The 20,164-nt window shown below is 46.0% G+C and overlaps 1 protein-coding gene across 2 annotated transcripts in view; it reads right to left on the bottom strand.

Annotated features, from left to right (window-relative positions):
- LOC120913171 (heat shock factor protein 3-like) overlaps window positions 1-20,164 on the bottom strand; it is a 55,433-nt gene that overhangs the window by 17,910 nt on the left and 17,359 nt on the right. For both annotated transcript variants that reach the window (XM_040322916.1, XM_040322915.1), the window contains exons 4-9: window positions 18,551-18,678; window positions 14,885-14,960; window positions 12,536-12,597; window positions 8,767-8,857; window positions 6,856-7,022; window positions 1,389-1,592 (exon numbers count right to left, since the gene is read on the bottom strand). In XM_040322916.1, the coding sequence (XP_040178850.1) occupies window positions 1,389-1,592; window positions 6,856-7,022; window positions 8,767-8,857; window positions 12,536-12,597; window positions 14,885-14,960; window positions 18,551-18,678 (728 nt within the window). The remainder of the gene's footprint in view (window positions 1-1,388; window positions 1,593-6,855; window positions 7,023-8,766; window positions 8,858-12,535; window positions 12,598-14,884; window positions 14,961-18,550; window positions 18,679-20,164) is intronic.

The following is a 20,164-nucleotide window of genomic DNA, read 5'->3' as shown; positions in this document are numbered from 1 at the left end:
CTCATTGACGCCGCCGTCCATAGTAAAGCTCATTGACGCCGCCGTCCATAGTAAAGCTCATTGACGCCGCCGTCCATAGTAAAGCTCATCGACGCCGCCGTCCATACTAAAGCTCATCGACACCGCCGTCCATACTAAAGCTCATTGACGCCAGTCTATTGCCCATACTGAAGTTCATTGATGCCACGCCCATACTAAAGCTCACTGACGCTACGCCCACAAAGCTCATTGTCGCCACGCCCATATTACACCTCATTGTTGCCGCGCCCGTAATAAAGCTCATTGATGCCAGTCTATCGCACATACTAAAGTTTATTAAAGCAAGTCTAATGCCCCGTACAAACGATCAGATTTTCCGTTGGAAAAACCTTGGATGATTTTTCAGAGACGGAATTGAGCTCAAGCTTGGCTCGCATACACACGGTCTCACAAAAGTTCTCTGAACTTTCGTCCGTCAAGAACACAGTGACGTACAACACTACGATGAGCCGAGAAAATTCATTTCAATGCTTCCGAGCATGCGTCAAATAGTTTACAAGCATGCATCGGAATTTTGCGCGTCGGAATTGCTACAGACGATCGGATTTTCCAATAGGAGTTTTTTCCGTCCGAAAATTTGGAGAACCAGCTCTCTTTTGTTGGCAGAAATTCTGACAGTAAAAGTCCGATGGAGCATACACACAGTCGGAATTCCCGTTCAAAAGCTCACATCGGAATTTTGCTGTCGGAATTTCCGATCGTGTGTACGGGGCACAACGCCATATTAATGCTATAGGAGCATTTGTTAAGCATTAGAAATGTAGTAAAGTGTGAACAAGTCTTAAAGCGGAGCTCCACCCTAAAGTGGAACTCCCGCTGATCGGAACCCCCCTCCCCTCCGGTGTCACATTTGACACCTTTCAGGGGGGAGGGGGGTGCAGATACTTGTCTAAAGACAGGTATTTGCACCCACTTCCGGCCACACAGTATCGGGTAAACTGCGGGCATGACTTTCCCTTCCGTCCCCCCCCATTGTGTTCTGGGAACACTCGGCTCCCAGTACACAGCGGGAGCCAATCGGCAGGCGCAGCGCGACTCGTGCATGCGCCGTAGGGAACCAGGCAGTGAAGTCGGAGCGCTTCACTTCCTGGTTCCCTCACCGAGGATGGCAGGGGGCAGCAGAGTGACGAGCGATCGCTCGTCCTCTGATGCGGACGTCGCTGGACTCCAGGACAGGTAAGTGTCCTAATATTAAAAGTCAGCAGCTGCAGTATTTGTAGCTGCTGGCTTTTAATTTTTTTTTTTCAGCGGACATCCGCTTTAAGTGTGACTACGCCAAAGACGAGATGAATATTGCTACAAAATTTGCTTTTAATCAGTTCAATGGATTACATTTTTGTCCTACTTACCGGTATAACAATTCATTGCTGCTGGCTGCATTCTCATTCAGAATAGAAGTGATCATGCTATCTGCATCCTCATTGGAGTTCGCTTGTACCAAATCCAGCGCTAGTCCCTCTTTCCCCGTGGAGCTACTGGGAACCGGATTTTGCTCAGCCAAAGACCGCAGCTGCAGAACTGAATCATTAATAATAATCTTCTGCACCGATTCGCTGTGAAAGAATAAAAAATAAATCTGAGTTTTACAGCTTACAAAAGGGACTTTTCAAGTGGTGGGTGCACAATACCCAGTGGTGGACGGACCATTGAGGAATTGCGCCGATTAGTAAAGGTGCTGCAGTATCACAGCCCATAATGCTGCAAGCAGAGTTCCTGAGTTTTGATAACCAGTCATATACTGAGCCGTCATGAATACATGGTCCCAATGTGTGAAGCAGCAGGCCATCTGAATGCCCAATCCACCCCCTTTAAGAGATTGTGTACATGGGCATGGCCTTCCTGCTTTTGAAACACACATCATGCTCCCTTCCGGCCCGCAGAAGATATATTACCTCAGCCAGCGCTCCTCTTCTGACCACAACCCCCTGAAGTGTTTCACCCCACCCACAGGGCTTAGTCATAGAGGTGATCTAATAACTAAGCCCCCATGAGCGGGGCGAAACACGTCAAGTGTGTGGTCAGCAAAGGAATGTTGGCTGAGGCTGTCTAATATATGTTCTACAGGTCGGAAGAGAAAGCGGCATTCATTAATGCCATTAATGACCGTTTTCTAGGGAAAAATCCCAACCTGTAAAAGGAATAAGACTGTCCCTTTGCCCGTCCCTCAGATCTGTGCTCTCTTGCAAAGCTACAATGGATATCAGCATTTTACACTTTTGGATGCCACATCCGCATCACTTTTGAATATGTTGGATTCTGCACCTTTTGCTGTTCTACCAAATGGCCACTACATGACCGCAGATCAGCTGGGTCATACCAGTGATGTTGTGGCCAACAGGTGAAACTACATTGCTGCAGTAGGTGGATGAGACATCAGATACACCGAGAGGTTGGATGCTGAAGATTCTTTGGCCAGTGTGCAAAAGGCCGAAGATCTGTGTACCTCTTAACCACTTGAGATCCGCGCTATAGACAAAATACGTCCGCATCGCGGCTCTCAAGTGCCAAGTGGCCGTTTAAACACGGCCTTTTATGTGCATTACCCGCGCGCGCCACTGGGTGGCGCGCGGCGGGTAAAAACTGTCCCGGCGCATCGCCGAAGACCCGATGCGTGTACCTGGCGGCCGCGATGTCCGCTGGGTACACGCGATCGTCGGTGACACGGCAGGTGACAGCAGGAACGTGGAGCTCTGTGTGTAAACACAGAGCTCCACGTGCTGTCAGAGGAGAGGAGACCGATCTGTGTCTCTTGTACATAGAGACACAGCATCGGTCACCTCCCCCAGTCACCCCCCTCCCCCCACACAGTTAGAACACGCCCAGGCTACACAGTTAACCCCTTCCTCACCCCCTAGTGTTAACCCCTTCCCTGCCAGTCACATTTATACAGTAATTAGTGCATATTTATAGCACTGATCGCTGTATAAATGTGAATGGCGTCAAATTTGTGTCAAAAGTGTCCGATACGTCCGCCGCAATATCCCAGTCCCAATAAAAATCGCAGATCGCCGCCATTACTAGTAAAAAAAAAAAAAAAAAAAAAAATCATAATTCTGTTCCCCATTTTGTAGGCGCTATAACTTTTGCGCAAACCAGTCGCTTATTGCGATTTTTTTTTTTTTTTTTTTTACAAAAATACGTCGAAAAATACGTATCGGCCTTAACTGAGAAAAAAAAGAGTTTTAAAAAAAAAAAAATTGGGATATTTATTATAGCAACAAGTAAAAAAAATATATATATTTTTTAAATTGTCGCTCTTTTTTTGTTTATAGCGCAAAAAATAAAAACCGCAGAGGTGATCAAATACCACCAAAAGAAAGCTCTATTTGTGGGGAAAAAAGGACGCCAATTTTGTTTGGGAGCCACGTCGCACGACCGCACAATTGTCAGTTAAAGCGACGCAGTGCCGGAAGCTGAAATTTCGCCTGGGAACGAAGGGGGTTTATGTGCCCAGTAAGCAAGTGGTTAAAGCTGAATTCCAGAAATTCAGCCACTTTGTTAAATGTGAAGGCACGCTATGAGTTAAAGGGTCACTAAAGGAAAAAAAATGTTTTTGCTGAAATGACTGTTTACAGGGTATAGAGACATAAAAGTGAACCGATTCCTTTTAAAAATGATTACAAATAGATTAAATTCAATCATATAATGTGCCTACAGTTTCACTTTCGATTTTAAACTGGTTTCATGTTTATGTGAAGTAAAAAGACCCACAGAACAAAAACAAACAAATCCAGGGCAGTGTTTTGTTTTTAAAATGAATCCGATTGGTTCTGTTAAGTTTTAGACACACAGTAATGACAGCTCAGACCATCGTGAAAAGCTCCCAGTATGATGGCTATAAGGAAACAGACAACCAGGAAGTGTGGAGATCACAGCAGTTTTACAGCAACATCAAAGCAAAAACGAGCAATAAGGACATGAAACCAGTACTGCAGTAAGGTAAAGGAAGCTATTTAGGTAAAAAAAAAATGTTCCTTTAGTGATCCTTTAAGTCCAAGGAAGTGCATGACATCTCCTGAACTTACCCTATTTATATTTGACAGGTTTATGGCTCTGTTTTTTTGTGATGAAATAAAACAACGTTTTTAAAAACGTAATTTAAAATGATCGTGAGTGGGCTTCACATCGTTTTTTGTCTTAAAAAAAAACGACCAAAAAAAATTAGAACATGCTTCAATTTTTTATGTCGTTTTTCAAAATGTTGTTTTTTGTGTCATAAAAAAGGATCGTGTGTGGGCTAAAACGACATTTTAAACCCGCGCATGCTCAGAAGCAAGTTATGAGACGGGAGCTTGAATGAAAAAGAGTGCCGTCGTACGTGTTGTACGTAACCGCGCTTTGCTAGAGCATTTAGAAAAAAACGATGGTGTGTAGGCAACGTCGTTTTTTAAAATGAAGTTTTAAAAACGTCTTTTTTCCATGATAAAAAACGATGTTTTTTTACAAGACAAAAAACGACCGTGTATGCGGCATGACACTAGGGGCTGTGAGAGAGGCTATGCCTGCCCCTCCCCTCTGCTGCTCATTCAGAGAAGCCTTTGTTTTTTGTGAAAGAGTTAATACAAAGGCTTCTGTTATTGGGCAGGAGGAGAGGAGGGGCGGGGCATAGAAGCATTCATCTAACATTGAAGATGCTTACAACTGTAACATGAGAATCAGTCTCCCAGAAATACAGCGAAAGCCGTATTCCAGGAGTGCAATAAAACTGTCAAATGTACAGAAAATGTGGAAAGTATTCACAGCGCTTCACTTTTTCCAATTTTTTTTTATGTTACAGCCTTATTCCAAAATGGGTTAAATTCATTATTTTCCTCAAAACTCTACAAATACCCGATAATGACAACATGAAAGAAGTTTGTTTGAAATCTTAGCAAATTTCTAAAAAATAAATAAAAAAAAGGGGGGGGGGGGGGAGAAAATGCCATGTACTATTCACAGCCTTTGCGCAATACTTTGGCACCAATTTCAGCCTCAAGTCTTTTTGCGTATGATGCTACAAGATTGGCACACCTATTTTTGGGCAGTTTATCCCATTCTTCTTTAAAGGACCTCTCAAGCTCCATCAGGTTGGATGGGGAGCGTTGGTGCACAGCTATTTTCAGATCTTCTATAAGGTTCAAGTCCGGGCCACTCAAGGACATTCACAGAGTTGTCCCATGGCCACTCTTTGTTATCTTGGCTGTGTGCTTAGGATCATTGTCCTGGTGGAAGATGAGGTCCAGAGCGCTCTGGAGCAGGTTCCCATCAAGGATGTCTCTGTACATTGCTGCATTCATCTTTCCCTCAGTCCTGACTAGTCTCCCAGTTCCTTCCGCTGAAAAACATCCCCACTGCATGATACTGCCACCACCATGCTTCACTGTAGGGATGGTATTGGCCAGATGATGAGTGGTGTCTGGTTTCCTCCAGACATTAAGCTTCTCCTCCAGGCCAAAGAGTTCAATCTTGATTTCATCAGACAAGAGAATTTTGTTTCTCATGGTCAGAGAGTCCTTCAGGTGCCTTTTGGCAAACTCCAGGGGGGGGGGGGCAGTCATGTGCACAGCTCCATCAGCAGGTTTCAGCTTAAATCTTTGGCTGAAACCTGCTGACAAATTCGTGCTGTGTCCAACCACAGCATAGAGTTCTGTGTTTACAAACACAAAACTTTGGGCCAGATTCTCGTACATCCGCGTATCTTTGCGCGGGCGTAACGTATCCGATTTACGTTACGCCTCTGCAACTTAGACGGGCAAGTGCTGTATTCTCAAAGCACTTTCTCCGTAAGTTGCGGCGGCGTAGCGTAAATCGGCCGGCGTAAATTTGGAACAGGGGGGCGTGTGTTATGTAAAATAACCATGACCCGACGTGATTGACGTTTTTCACGAACGGCGCATGCGCCATCCATGGAAATCTCCCAGTGTGCATTGCTCCTAATACGCCGCAAGGACGTATTGGTTTTGACCTGAACGTAAATTACGTCCAGCCCCATTTACGGACGAGTTACGCAAATGACGTCAAATTTTTGTCGCGGGAACGACAGCCATACTTAACATTGTTACGCCGCACTTACGCCACCATATAGCAGGGGTAACGTTACGCTGGGAAAAGCCTAACGTAAACGGTGTAACTGTACTGCGCCGGCCGGGCGTACGTTTGTGAATTCGCGTATCTAGCTGATTTACATATTTAGACACGTAAATCAGCGTACAGGCCCCTAGCGGCCAGCGTAAATATGCAGCTACGATCCGACGGTGTAAGAGACTTACGCCTGTCGGATCTAAGGGAAATCTATGCGTAACTGATTCTAAGAATCAGGCGCATAGATACGACGGCGCAACTCGGTAGTGAATATGGGCCTTTGTGTACACTTGCTGACCCGCTCACAGTACATATACGTTGCCGGCTTTATTCCAGGTTTAGGTGCGCCCCCTGCTGTGATTGAACACAGCATGAATTTGTCAGCAGGTTTAAGCCAAAGATTTCAGCTGAAACCTGCTAATGGAGCTGTGTCCAACCACAGCACTGAGTTCTGTTTAGAAATACAAAACTTTGTGTACACAGAACAGCGATCTGGCCGTTTCTTCCCCCTGAATAGCAGGGAGAAAAAACAAGCAGATCTGTTAGTAAAAGCAGCATACATTTCACATTGTGAACACAATTTGGCCCATGTTGTTTCTAATGTTCGTGATCTTTAACTGATGCGAAGGCTGATAAGATTTTAACTGCTTCCAATATTGGGCATGACAAAACAAGCCTATTTAATAGTTTGTTTTAGTGCCAGGGTCACTTCTATGCCCATATCTGCTTTTTGAGTGAAAACAAACCAGTACATACTCATTGATCTCTGTTGCGATGGGTGTCGCTGGTTGGGCTGTGATGTCTTTTGTTTGCTCTGCAGTGTATAGGATGGGTTCGGACGGGCCTTCTCCGGGGCTGAAAATCTCATGGATTTGCAGACTGTCATCTGCCGAGTTGCCAGAGTGCTGGGAAGAAATGAGAACCTAAGGAACCCACAACAGAAACAAGAGAAAACCATTAAAACATTTATACGGTCGGTCGATCATCCAGCCCCAGAGTGGGGAGATGCTTGTGCCTAGAGACAATGACACCAATCTCCGCTCCGTGTACTCGGAGCGGAGATCAGTGTTATGTGACACACAGCCCATCCCCCCTACAGTAAGAAGCACTCCCTAGGAAACACTTAACCCCTTCCTCGCCACCTAGTGGTTAACCCCTTCACTGCCAGTGTAATTTTCACAGTAACCAGTGCATTTTTATAGCACTGATCGCTGTAAAAATTACAATGGTCCCAAAAATGTGTCAAAATTGTCCGATGTGTCCGCCATAATGTCGCAGTCACGATAAAAATCGCTGATCGCCGCCATTACTAGTAAAAAAAAAAAAAGAAAAAATATTATAAAAATGACAAAACTATCCCCTATTTTGTAGATCCTGTTGCCCAGATTCTCAAAGGAGATACGACGGCGTATCTCCAGATACGCCGTCGTATCTCTGAGTCTGAGCCGTCGTATCTATGCGCCTGATTCTTAGAATCAGTTACGCATAGATTTGTATTAGATCTGACCGGCGTAAGTCTCTTACGCCGTCGGATCTTAACTGCATATTTACGCTGATTTACGCCTTGAAATATGTAAATCAGCTAGATACGCAAATTCACGAACGTACGCCCGGCCGACGCAGTACAGATCCGCAGTTTACGTTAGGCTTTTCCCGGCGTAAAGTTACCCCTGCTATATGAGGCATACATGCGGCGTACCAATGTTAAGTATGGACGTCGTTCCCGCGTCAAATTTTGAACATTTTACGTCGTTTGTGTATGGGGCTGGACGTAATTCACGTTCACGTTGAAACCAATACGTCCTTGCGGCGTACTTTGGAGCAATGCACACTGGGATATGTCCACGGACGGCGCATGCGCCGTTCGTAAAAAGCGTCATTTACGTGGGGTCACATAACATTTACATAACACACGCCCACATCTTCCAAATTTGAATTAGGCGGGCTTACGCCGGCCTATTTACGCTACGCTGCCGCAACTTACGGAGCAAGTGCTTTGAGAATACTGCACTTGCCTGTCTAAGTTGCGGAGGCGTAACGTAAATAGGTTATGTTACGCCCGCTCAAAGATACGCCGCTGTACGTGAATCCGGGCCTATAACTTTTGCGCAAACCAATCAATAAACGCTTGTTAATTTTTTTTTATAAAAATGCAATAAAACTATCCCCTATTTTGTAAACACTATAAATTTTGCGCAAACCAATCGATAAACGCTTATTGCGATTTTTTTTTTTTAACAAAAATATGTAGAGAAATAGGTATCGGCCTAAACTGAGAGAAAAAAAAATTATATATTTTTGGGGGATATTTATTATAGCAAAAAGGGGAAAAAATGCATTTTTTTCAAAATTGACGCTCTATTTTTGTCGATCGCAAAATAAATAAAAACCGCAGAGGTGATCAAATACCACCAAAAGAAAGCTCTATTTGTAGGAAAAAAAGGACGTCAATTTTGTTTGGGAGCCACATCGCACGACCGCGCAATTGTCTGTTAAAGCGACGCAGCGCCGAATCGCAAAAAGGGGCCAAGTCATTTAGCAACAAAATGGTCCGGGGCTGAAGTGGTTAAAAAACAGGGAGATACATTATATAAGGATGACGACATCGGAGGTTGTTTACAAGTAGCACTTTTTTTTTCATGATTATGAGAAGTGCAAATTTCTCACCTCTTCCTCCACATCCTCAGGAAGCTGCAAAACATTTCGACTGTATTTCGGAGGAGGGGGAGGAGACGATGTGGACTCCAGCGTCAGTTGTCTGAAAAGAAAGAAAACGATGAATGAAGGACAGAGACGTGATCAGGGACGGACTCTACTCTTCTTGTCATTATCCATTCACATCTTTTATTTTTAACATAAAAGGCTGAAACTTGGGAACTTCATGTGATTGATAAACCTTGGCATTGCATTGTTTTCAATGTAATATCTAGAATCAACTAAAACAGATTACATCATACATGTGGCTTCTGTTTTATGTCATTTTTTATTGTTGCAGCACAGATACAGAACAAGCCGTCTTGTGTTCAAATGTTGGGAAATACAAGACTATTAGAGCAGATTTTCTGAACACGGGGGTCTATGAGGAACCTTGGGGGGGTCTCCTGGGTACACTAAGACATTGGTTAGTCACAGATCGACCGCCAACCTGAAGGAGCCTGCATTGTTCCGACACCAAGGTCTCTTGGCAAGGCCAGCGCCAGGAGGCGACAGCTGACTCCAAAGATCTTTTCAGCAATCTGTAAAGGGACAGATTCCTGACTGATAGAAGGGCGTCCTTGTCTACTAAATAGCTTCCTTTACCTTAGTGCAGTCCTCCTTCACTTACCTCATCCTTCCATTTTGCTTTTAAATGTCCTTATTTCTTCTGAGAAATCCTCACTTCCTGTTCTTCTGTCTGTAACTCCACACAGTAATGTGAGGCTTTCTCCCTGGTGTGGAGTGTTGTACTCGCCCCCTCTCTTGGACTACAGGAGAGTCAGGACACTCTCTACGTTGCAGAGAAAGGAGCTGTGTGTTAGTGGGCGTCCTGACTCTCCTGTCGTCCAAGGGAGGGGGCGAGCACGACACTCCACACCAGGGAGAAAGCCTTGCATTACTGTGTGGAGTTACAGACAGAAGAACAGGAAGTGAGGATTTCTCAGAAGAAATAAGGACATTTAACCACTTAAAGTGGAGGTTCACCCTAAAAACATGTATATACCATTACATTCAGCATTCTTCCGACATGTACAGTATGCTGTTTTTTGTTATTTTTTCGCTGTATATACTGTATTATTGTTCTTTTTCCATCTGGCTTCCGGGTTCTCACTCCCACGGGAGTAGGCGTTCCTATGCAGCAGTGTAATGTCACCTGGGATTTAGCCTAGATGATTGACGTGCTTGATAAAAACGTTCCCCCGGCAGATAAGGCGCGTCATGTGTTTTCGAAAATAGCCCTAGACCTCCTCTGTAGCTCAAAAGATGCAACCTATAGAATTTTTTAAACGTCGCCTATGGAGATTTTTAAGGTTAAAAGTTTGACGCCATTCCACGAGCGGACGCAATTTTGAAGCGTGACATGTTGGGTATCATTTTACTTGGCGTAACATTATCTTTCACATCATAAAAAAAATTGGGCTAACTTTACGGTTGTCTTATTTTTTTATTTAAAAAAGTGATATTTTTCCAAAAAAAGTGCGCTTGTAAGACCGCTGCGCAAATACGGTGTGACAAAAAGTATTGCAATGAACGCCATTTTATTCTCTAGGGTGTTAGAAAAAAATATATATAATGTTTGGGGGTTTTAAGTAATTTTCGAGCAAAAAAAACAGTTTTAGGGTCCTTTCACACTAGCGGACCGTTCGTCCGCTCATTACAAGTCCGTTAACGGACTTGTAATGAATCCCTATGGGATCGCGTCCGTTAGCGGATGGAGCATCCGCTAGCGTCCGCGTCAGTCGGGATCCGCTTTCCCGAACGGAAGAAACACTATTTTTCTTCCGTTCGGCGGGACGGACCGGATGCAGACGGACAGACGGTCCGTCTGCATCCGGTCCCCCATAGGGGACAGCGGAGCAGAGACAGGGCGGTCCCTGCTGAGCTTTGGCGGACACACGGAGCGGACCCAGAAACGGTCCGCTCCGTGTGAAAGAGCCCTTAATCTTGTAAACACCAAATCCTGAAAACAGGCAAGGTCCTTAAGTGGTTAAAAGCAAAATGGAAGGATGAGGTAAGTGAAGGAGGACTGCACTAAGGTAAAGGAAGCTATTTAGGAAAAATAAAATAAAAAATTGTACCTTTACAATTGCTTAAGCACCATTGCATTGGTCCCTTCCCTACTGATCACCAATGTAAATATGGTCTTTTTCTACTGATCACCAATGTAAAGGGAGTCCCTTGTTCATCGTCCCTCCAAGGTGGTCCTGGTCCACCGATCACCCCTCCAAGGGGGTCCTGGTCCACCGATCACCCCTCCAAGGGGGTCCTGGTCCACCAATCACCCCTCCAAGGGGGTCCTGGTCCACCAATCACCCCTCCAAGGGGGTCCTGGTCCACCAATCACCCCTCCAAGGGGGTCCTGGTCCACCAATCACCCCTCCAAGGGGGTCCTCGTCCACCAATCACCCCTCCAAGGGATTCCTTGTCCATTGTGTGTACAGGCAAAGCTATGTACCCTTGCGTCATTTTGCCTGTACAGACAACTATGCCATCACATCATCACAATGTCAACAAAAGCGGTTATGCATTAATATGATCCATAACAGCTTTGCTTCCTTTTCTAGTGAGCTGTGATTGGCCCACAGCCATCACATGGTAACCGGGCCAATCACGGCACCTCTGTATCATGCGATTAGCTGTAGCCAATCGCAGATCACTAGTATACACAGCTGTCACGAACTTAAGCCATTCATAACAGTTTAAAGCATTGCTGGCATTGCTTGTCCACTGATCACCAAGGTGATGGGGGGGCCATTCTCCAATGGACTACTCAGTTAAAGTGCCACTACTACAAATAGGACCTTCACCACTGAACACCAATGTAAGGGGCAATGCATCCATCATTTGACAATAGGCGGGGCAGGAAGTAGTTAATCCCTGGAATGTCGCTTGTATTGGGAACTATGGGCCAGATCCACAAAAGGGATACGCAGGCGTATCTACTGATACGCCGTCGTATCCCTGTTTCTATCTATGCGGCTGATTCTATGAATCAGTTACGCATAGATATCCCTAAGATCCGGCAGGTGTAATAGTTTTACACTGTCGGATCTTAGGATGCAGTACCGCGGCCGCCGCTGGGGGCATTTCTCGTCGAAATTCCGCGTCGGGTATGCAAATTAGCACTTACGGAGATCCACAAAGCTTTTTCCCTTCGTTTTTTTTCTGTAAGTGTTAGTTTGCCGTCGCAAAATTAGGGCTGCTTTTACAAAGTGTAAAGTTAGTACACCATGTAAAAGTATACCCTTCTTTCCCGCGTCGCTGTCAAATTTTTTTAAAAACATTTTTTTTTCCCGCCGCAACTCTTTTTTTTTCTTTTACACCCGTCGCGATTCTCAAAACTCGGCGCAAAGTAACTTCGCGCAAAGCACGTCGGGAAAATCGCGTCGGGAGCATGCGCAGTACGTCCGGCGCGGGAGCGCGCCTAATTTAAATGGGACTCGCCCCATTAGATTGGGCACGCCTTGCGCCGGACAGATTTAAGTTACACAGCTGCAAATTTCTAGGTAAGTGCTTTGTGGATCGGGCACTTAGGTAGAAATTTTGCGGCGGTGTAACTTAAATCCGAATATTTAAGTTGCGCCCGCTGTACGTGGATCTGGCCCTATATTCCAGGGATGTGGTGTCTAATAACCATGTCACCTAACCACATTAATACAAAAATGTGACCCTGTAATCTTCTATCACATCAGGTTTTGTGATGTTAGAAAGATGTAGAAATCAGTTATATATAAAATACCTTTTTCTTTTTGGCGCCATTACAAGGTTTCCTCTCATTAGGCTCAAAATGAACTGAAGGATCTAAAATAAACAAAAAATGAACTGCTGAAGAATTAGTGGGTAGGGATTTCATACGGTGCCCCATCCTGGAAGCAACAGGTATTTTGTGAGTATTGTAATAGAGAGGTGGGGGGAGTACTCTGAAAGTACTCTAAGTGGATCAGGGGAGGGCTTTTAGGAGAATAAAAGTGGGGATAAAAAAAAAAAAAAAAAATGGAGGGGTTGTGGTGTGATAGAGATCCACTTTAACTTCATGCGTTGTATGCATTGGCCCTCTGGGGGGCTCTCCCTCCTTATTGGCTGAGACAGCAGAAGGAGCCATTGTCAATCACAGCCAGTGAGCCAATGAGGTGGGGGGGGGGGGCGGGAGCTGCGGCTCTGTGTGTGAATGGACACACAAAGCTTGTAAAATGAGCCTGCTTGGGTGCCCCCCCCCATTGCAAGCTGTTCTGCTCTGGGGGCATTTAGCAGGAGGGAGGGGCTGGAGTGCCGGCGGGGGACCTGAGAAGAAGAGGATCATGGGATGCTCTGTGCAAAACCATTACACAGAGCAGGTAAGTAGAACATATACATTTTTTTTTAAGAAAAGCCTTTATATCACATTATTAGCCACAAAGGATATTACATTGTAAAGTAATGACATCAATGTACTATGTGCAGAGAGAAAAGCTGTGGGAGGGGCCCAGCAGGCTCCACCCACTACAGACTGCCTGCAGAAAACTACAGGAGTGGCGGAGACAAGTCCAGTCACCCTGCACAAGGAGAGGGAGAAAGCGAGAGAGAGAGAGAAAGCGAGAGAGAGAGAGAAAGCGAGAGAGAGAGAAAGCGAGAGAGAGAGAAAGCGAGAGAGAGAGAAAGCGAGAGAGAGAGAAAGCGAGACAGAAAGCGAGAGAGAGAGAGAGAAAGCGAGAGAGAGAGAGAGAGAAAGCGAGAGAGAGAGAGAGAGAGAGAGAGAGAAAGCGAGAGAGAGAGAGAGAAAGCGAGAGAGAGAGAGAGAGAGAGAGAGAGAAAGAGAGAGAAAGCGAGAGAGAGAGAGAAAGCGAGAGAGAGAGAGAGAAAGCGAGAGAGAGAGAGAGAGAGAAAGCGAGAGAGAGAGAAAGCGAGAGAGAGAGAAAGAGAGAGAGAGAAAGCGCGAGAGAGAAAGAGAGAGAGAGAGAGAGAGAGAGAGAGAGAGAGAGAGAGAAAGAGAGAGAGAGAGAAAGCGAGAGAGCGAGAGAGAAAGCGAGAGAGAGAGAGAGAGAAAGCGAGAGAGAGAAAGCGAGAGAGAGAAAGCGAGAGAGAGAGCGATAAAGCGAGAGAAAGCGAGAGTGAGAAAGCGAGAGAAAGCGAGAGCGATAAAGCGAGAGTGAGAAAGCCAGAGCGAGAAAACGAGAGCGAGAAAACGAGAGCGTGCGAGAGAGAGGTAAAGCGAGAGCGAGCGAGCGAGCGAAAGCGAAAAGAGAAAAGCTGTGGGAGGGGCCCAGCAGGCTCCACCCACTACAGACTGCCTGCAGAAAACTACAAGTCCAGTCACCCTGCACAAGGAGAGGGAGAAAGCGCGTGAGCGAGAGAGAAAGCGAGAGAGCAAGAACGCAAGAGAAAGTGTGAGAGAAAGTGAGAGCGAGAGAAAGCGAGAGCGAGAGAGAGAGAGAAAGCGAGAGCGAGAGAGAGAGAGAAAGCGAGAGCGAGAGAGAGAGAAAGCGAGAGCGAGAGAGAGAGAGAAAGCGAGAGCGAGAGAGAGAAAGCGAGAGCGAGAGAGAAAGAGAAAGAAAGCGAGAGAAAACGAGAGCGAGAGACAGAAAGTGAGAGAGAGCGGAAAGGCAAAGCAGAGCTGTGGGAGGAGCTCAACAGGCTCCACCCACTACAGGCTGCCTGCAGAAAACTACAGGTGGGGGCGGAGAAAAGACCAGTCACCCTGCACAAGGGGAGAGACAAAGCAGAGCTGTGGGAGGGGCTCAACAGGCTCCACCCACTACAGGCTGCCTGCAGAAAACTACAGGAGGGGGCGGAGAAAAGACCAGTCACCCTTCACAAGGGGAAAGAGCAGCAGTGAGTGGTCATTATTACAGAAACAGTCTCACACTGGATTATTGCACAGATCTGAAGGAAATACACAAAGCACACTGAGAATCAACAAGAATACACATGAGGAATGGATTTAGACAATATCTTATCCCAGAACTCGGCTTTAAAAGATCAGTAAAAAAAAAGGGACAAGATGGCCAATGGTTTGCTGCATCGTGAAGGCATAGTTTATCGAATACAAAAATAAACCAGCTACCATATTACTGGTTTGGAAAACGACAAATACCAACGCATGTTAACTCACCTTTGTAAGAAGTTTTTGTTGCTGGTTGTGTTTCCTTCTGAGTGACGAGACCTCCTTCCAAAGCATTTCATTTTCCCTGCAATTGAATTTTTTCATACTGTGATGTCATAGCCAACAGTCCAATAACATAACAGAACTAAAACAAGCCAAAAGGGTTAGAACCTCTGTAAAGTTTCTTTTTTTTTCTGTCTGTGTCCCCGCTGCAGAGATTCCCCTTGACTTTTTGCCTGGGGAAACACCATCAACATACCAGAAAGCAAGTGGTATTAAAGGCTGAAGATTTCTTACCTTCATAAATTCTCTACATTACAGTAAAAAAAAAAACTCTGTGTGCAGCCCACGCCCTGGCGCTCTTGTACTTACCTGAGCCCGATGGCAATCAAGCGATAAGTATGAGCACAGAGACACTTTCAGTTCTCCTTCTCCTCAAAGACACAGCAGCAGGAGCCACTGGCTTCTGTCAAACACAGCCAGCGAGGAGGAAGCAGGGGACAGGGCCAAGCCGCGCTCTGTGCATCTATAGTCACACACAGCCGAGTTGGGATCGAGTACGCATAAGTGCCCCCTCATAGCAAGTAGCTTGCTATGGTGGGTACATAGAAGGGGGGGGGTGAAGGATCCAGGAGTGCCAGCAGGAGAAGCAGAGGGGATGCTCTGTGCAAAACCACTACACCAAGCATGTCAAAAGTTCGGCCCGTGGGCCAATCGTGGCCCGTGTTCCAGTTTTGAGCGGCCCGTCTGGTTATTTGGACATATATATCTTTTGTGCCCCCCAACGATCTTCCAGCGCCGGGCCACCAAAGATATATATGCTGGCTGTCTTGGAGGGGACAGGGAGAAGGAGGAACGAGTGCCGTACATACAGGAGGAGAATTTCCTGTTTACGAGCGGCCTCTGTAATAGCAAGTCCCGTCTCCTGCGCTGCCATTGGACAACTGTTCTGTCCATCATTAGAGGCGGGACTTTGTGTTACAGAGGCCTCCATGTAAACAGGAGTTTCTCCTGTATGTAATCTTTTGCCGCTCCCTGTCCCCTCCAAGGCTGCAGATGGATGGGCATCAATCCGGCTGCACTGATTGCAATGGTGACTCTGCATTCCTGGCAATGGTGGGTGCAGCATTCATGGCAATGGTGGATGCAGCATTCCTGGCAATTTCTTAAAATGAAGGTGCATGTGCCAATAAACACGGTATATCCAAATAACACACCCAAGCTCATCTCTTTAACTCACACAAAAAGCAAAAGAAAAAAAAAACAAAAGCAAGAGAATTCTTGTTGGGCGGTGTATTACCGTATTTATCGGCGTATACCGCGCACTATTTTGCCCTGAAAATCAGGGCAAAATCGTGGGTGCGCAGTATACGCCGATACCCGATTTCCCGCCATGAGTTTGAATACTGCGCCCGCATATAGCGAGCGCAGTACACTCGTGAATCTTCGGCCAGTCTCGGCGCCTCTCGTACTGACGTCCTGAGCGTACAGGACGTCAGTGCGAGAGGCGCCCGAGCCTGCCCGAAGATTCACGAGTGTACTGCGCTCGCTATATGCGGGCGCAGTATTCAAAGTCGTGGCGGGAAACGAGCGGGAGGACGCCGCCGAAGGACGCCGGACCCGCCGAAGATGGACACCGGACCCGCCGAAGATGGACACCGAACCCGCCGAAGATGGACACCGGACCCGCCGAAGATGGACACCGGACCCGCCGAAGATGGACGCCCGACCCGCCGAAGATGGACGCCCGACCCGCCGAAGAGGACACCCGACGAGGCCGCAGATGGACGCCGCGCAAGACATCAAAACTGTAAGTACAAAACAACAAAAAAACTTTTTTTCCCACAGGATTGGGGGCCACTTTGGGGGTGCGCGGTATACGCCAGAGCGCGTTATACCGCGATAAATACGGTAGTTGCTCGAACAAACACACTTAGACCGCATTTTAATGGTTCAAAGAATTTCAGGCAAAATGGTCGGCCCTCACGCATGTTCACTTCATCAAATCTGGCCCTCTTTGAAAAAGTTTGAACACCCCTGCACTACACAGAAAATGCAAGTATGGCATGTTTCTTATTCTTAAAAAAAAAAATTAACGTTTACAATCACTTTACATTAAAACAAGGCCTTTTCTGGCACTTGCTGTTTATATGTAACAATCAGTATTTTTTTGCTTGAAAATTTCTAAGAACCGCCAAAGCAGAGGGTATGCAATCAGCACACCCCCAGCTGTTGCAGAACTACAAGTCCCATGAGGCAAAGCAAGACTGACAGCCACAAGCATGACACCCAGAGGCAGAGACATGATGGGACTTGTAGTTCTGCAACAGCTGGAGGTCCGCTAATTGCATATCCCTGCCCTAGAGAATAAATTGGTGGGTTTTGCAATTTATATCACATGGTATTTGCACAGCAGTTTTTCAAACGTAAGTTTTTTTTTTTAAATACACTTTTGTAAATTTTAATGCAAAAAAACAACAACAAAAAAAAAACAACAATACATAACCCAACTTTTTTGTAAAATATAAAAGATGATCTACGTTTACATTCATCACTACGCGTGGGCATGTGGGAAAGGGTGCGCTTTAAAAAAATATAATTTTTTTTACACATAGCAATACGGCATGGCAGGTCCTCCTTATGTAGAGATCTGGGGTCTATCATTTTTTGCTTTAATAGAAAAACAACATGGCCCAAGAACCGGAAGTGATGTCAATGTCGCTCTGGTCCTCCAAGGGCATAGAGATGAGTGGTGGTCAATGACAGATGGTTTCCAGGCTTAACGATCGGCAACGTTAGCCTGGGAAGCCCTTCTAAAAGTGATCCCAAGGCGAATCTGCCACTGGGATCACTTTTAATTGGAAAAGTCAGCAACCTGAAGGCGGAATTCCGGGGGTTATAGCATCTAGCTGCAGCCATAACACCCGGTATTTAACGTCATGATGTAAATTCCCAGTTAGGCGGTCAGCAAGTGGTTTAAAATGTGTTTCAGGTATGGAAACTTTATACATAGTTGGATCAATGTAACTATGTAAACCATACCTGGCTGATGCCTCTGGAAGCCGGAAATCACTGAAGTAGACACCGCTACTCCGGTGATCACAATTAGCTTCCAGGTCCTGCCCTGAGAGGCCATCCTGCTATTCTCTGAGCACAGGCCGGCCAATCAGCAAGGGCGCCTTTCAGAGACCGTTTTGCATTTTCTGAATAAATGCAAAGCGCTCTCCGGTTGGACGCATGGAAGGTGTGACTTTGCCACCCCGCCTCTCCCCCTTGTTCAATTAGAGAACACTTTCTATTCAGAATATTCAACGCATTCTCTAATTGTAGCCCATGCCAAGCGTCCGACCTCCTGTGTTCACATTGCAGCAGGGTAGTCGCTCAGCACAAGACCAAGAGGCTTCACTGGAGTAGCTGTTTGTATACAGCAATTTCCAGCTTCCAGGGGCAACCATTTCCTGCCCGTCCTGGCATTCCTTCAAGCATTTCCAAACTCGGTAGGGAGGGGGGTTGGAGATGGAAAGATTAGTCGATCACGTGACCACTGTAACTGGCTGCCACTGTGATCAGACGATTGGGAGATGGTCCCGCTGGCCATCAGCGTGGGCAACGGTCTTTCACAGCTCCGTCTCTGTGCTGAAAGTGCGCAGTGAAGTGGGGAAAGTTAGTACATACCTCCTCATGTTTTCAAATTTTGCATCCATATTGTTTTGACCATCTTTTAGTTCTTGTAGCTCAGCAACGACCTTCTGCAGATCCTCCTGTGATAGGTGAGTGTCTTCAGATTTTAAGGAAGATGAGATCTGTCAAATTAAAACAAAATTCTTATTTATTCACATTTCAGCATGCACATATGCAAGGCCAACTTATACAGCCCCTCCCCGTCTAGATCAGGGGTCTCAAACTGGTGGCTCTCCAGCTGTGGGGAAACTACAAGTCCCACGAGGCATTGCAAGGATGACAGTTACAAGCATGACTACCACAGACAGAGGCATGATGTGACTTGTAGTCTGGCAACAGTTTGAGACCCCTGGTCTAGATACAAATAGCCTTAAAAAGACATAATAAGGGGGAAAAAAAAAAAAGACTGACCAAAATAAAAAAAAGAGTACTTACCTCAACCCAGCTTCTGACACTTCCAGGACGCATTAAAACAGGCAAAAAAAACAACACTTTTTTTTCCATTATTAAAAGAGTAATGGAGGATTACATTAAAACCTGCCACTTTACTTGCCATCTTTGTCCCATTGAGGACATTTGCCTTAATTTCTTGTCCCATAGCCAAAACAGGAAGTGAGAGGAGATCCCACCAAAGTAAGGGAATCCCAGAACTAGTGTCCCCACTGGAAGATTTCCCCTCTATTACTTCTCTTGGGGACAACCCAAAATGTATCCAATTTGCATAACGTGAATGTGACCGGCTTTCAATGGAGACGGTTCACATATGTGTGGAGCAGCCGCAGTGCAGATTTGAAGAAGGTACTTTGCGTTTTTGGGTCTGGTTCAGGTTCAGGGAAGAATTTGCACCTCAACGGATGTTTTATTGCATGATCACAACACAAAGAGAGTGCAACGTTTCGGAGCCACGCAGGGCCCCTTCGTCTGGCACGAAGGGGCCCTGCGTGGCTCCGAAATGTTGCACTCTCTTTGTGTTGTGATCATGCAATAAAACATCCGTTTGGACGCCATTTACGTTGTTCCATGGTGTGCTGGCAAATATTTCTACTGTAACGTGCACCAGTATCCAGCTGGTTGTTGCTACAAGCACCCAAACAAGAGCGGATCCAGGAATGTCTGCGATGGGAATATGAAGTATGAACTTGCACCTGAATCACACCTTTACAGGTGAACAGAAACGCACCGGACTCCAGGCTGGAAACCGCGGCTGCACATATGTGACCACAGCCTCATACTTTAAATCCTTGGCGCTGACAGTACGCATATATATGTGGCCCTGTGTAAACTACTTACCGCACTCCGCATGCGCTGCCAGCACAGTAGCTGGCTGGGATCGGTAAGCTCCCGATGCATACTTGCGATTGGGAGCTTTCCGATCATGTGACCACTGTGACCGCAAAATCGCAGCTGTCACATGACCTAAATTGCCCTCCTCCCGGCATCAAAAACCTCCTAAAGGGCCGGGGAGGGTACCAGCGCTAAAGGGTTAAGGCTCGACTCCAGGCAGACGTACAGTGCATCCGGGAAGTATTCACATCGCATCACTCTTTCCACATTTTGTTATGTTACAGCCTTATTCCAAAATTTATAAAATTCATTATTTTCCACAAA

The sequence above is a fragment of the Rana temporaria genome, chromosome 9 (genome assembly GCF_905171775.1).
Source record: "Rana temporaria chromosome 9, aRanTem1.1, whole genome shotgun sequence".
NCBI classification, from domain to species: domain Eukaryota; kingdom Metazoa; phylum Chordata; class Amphibia; order Anura; family Ranidae; genus Rana; species Rana temporaria.
This window is presented reverse-complemented; position numbering and strand designations above follow the sequence as displayed.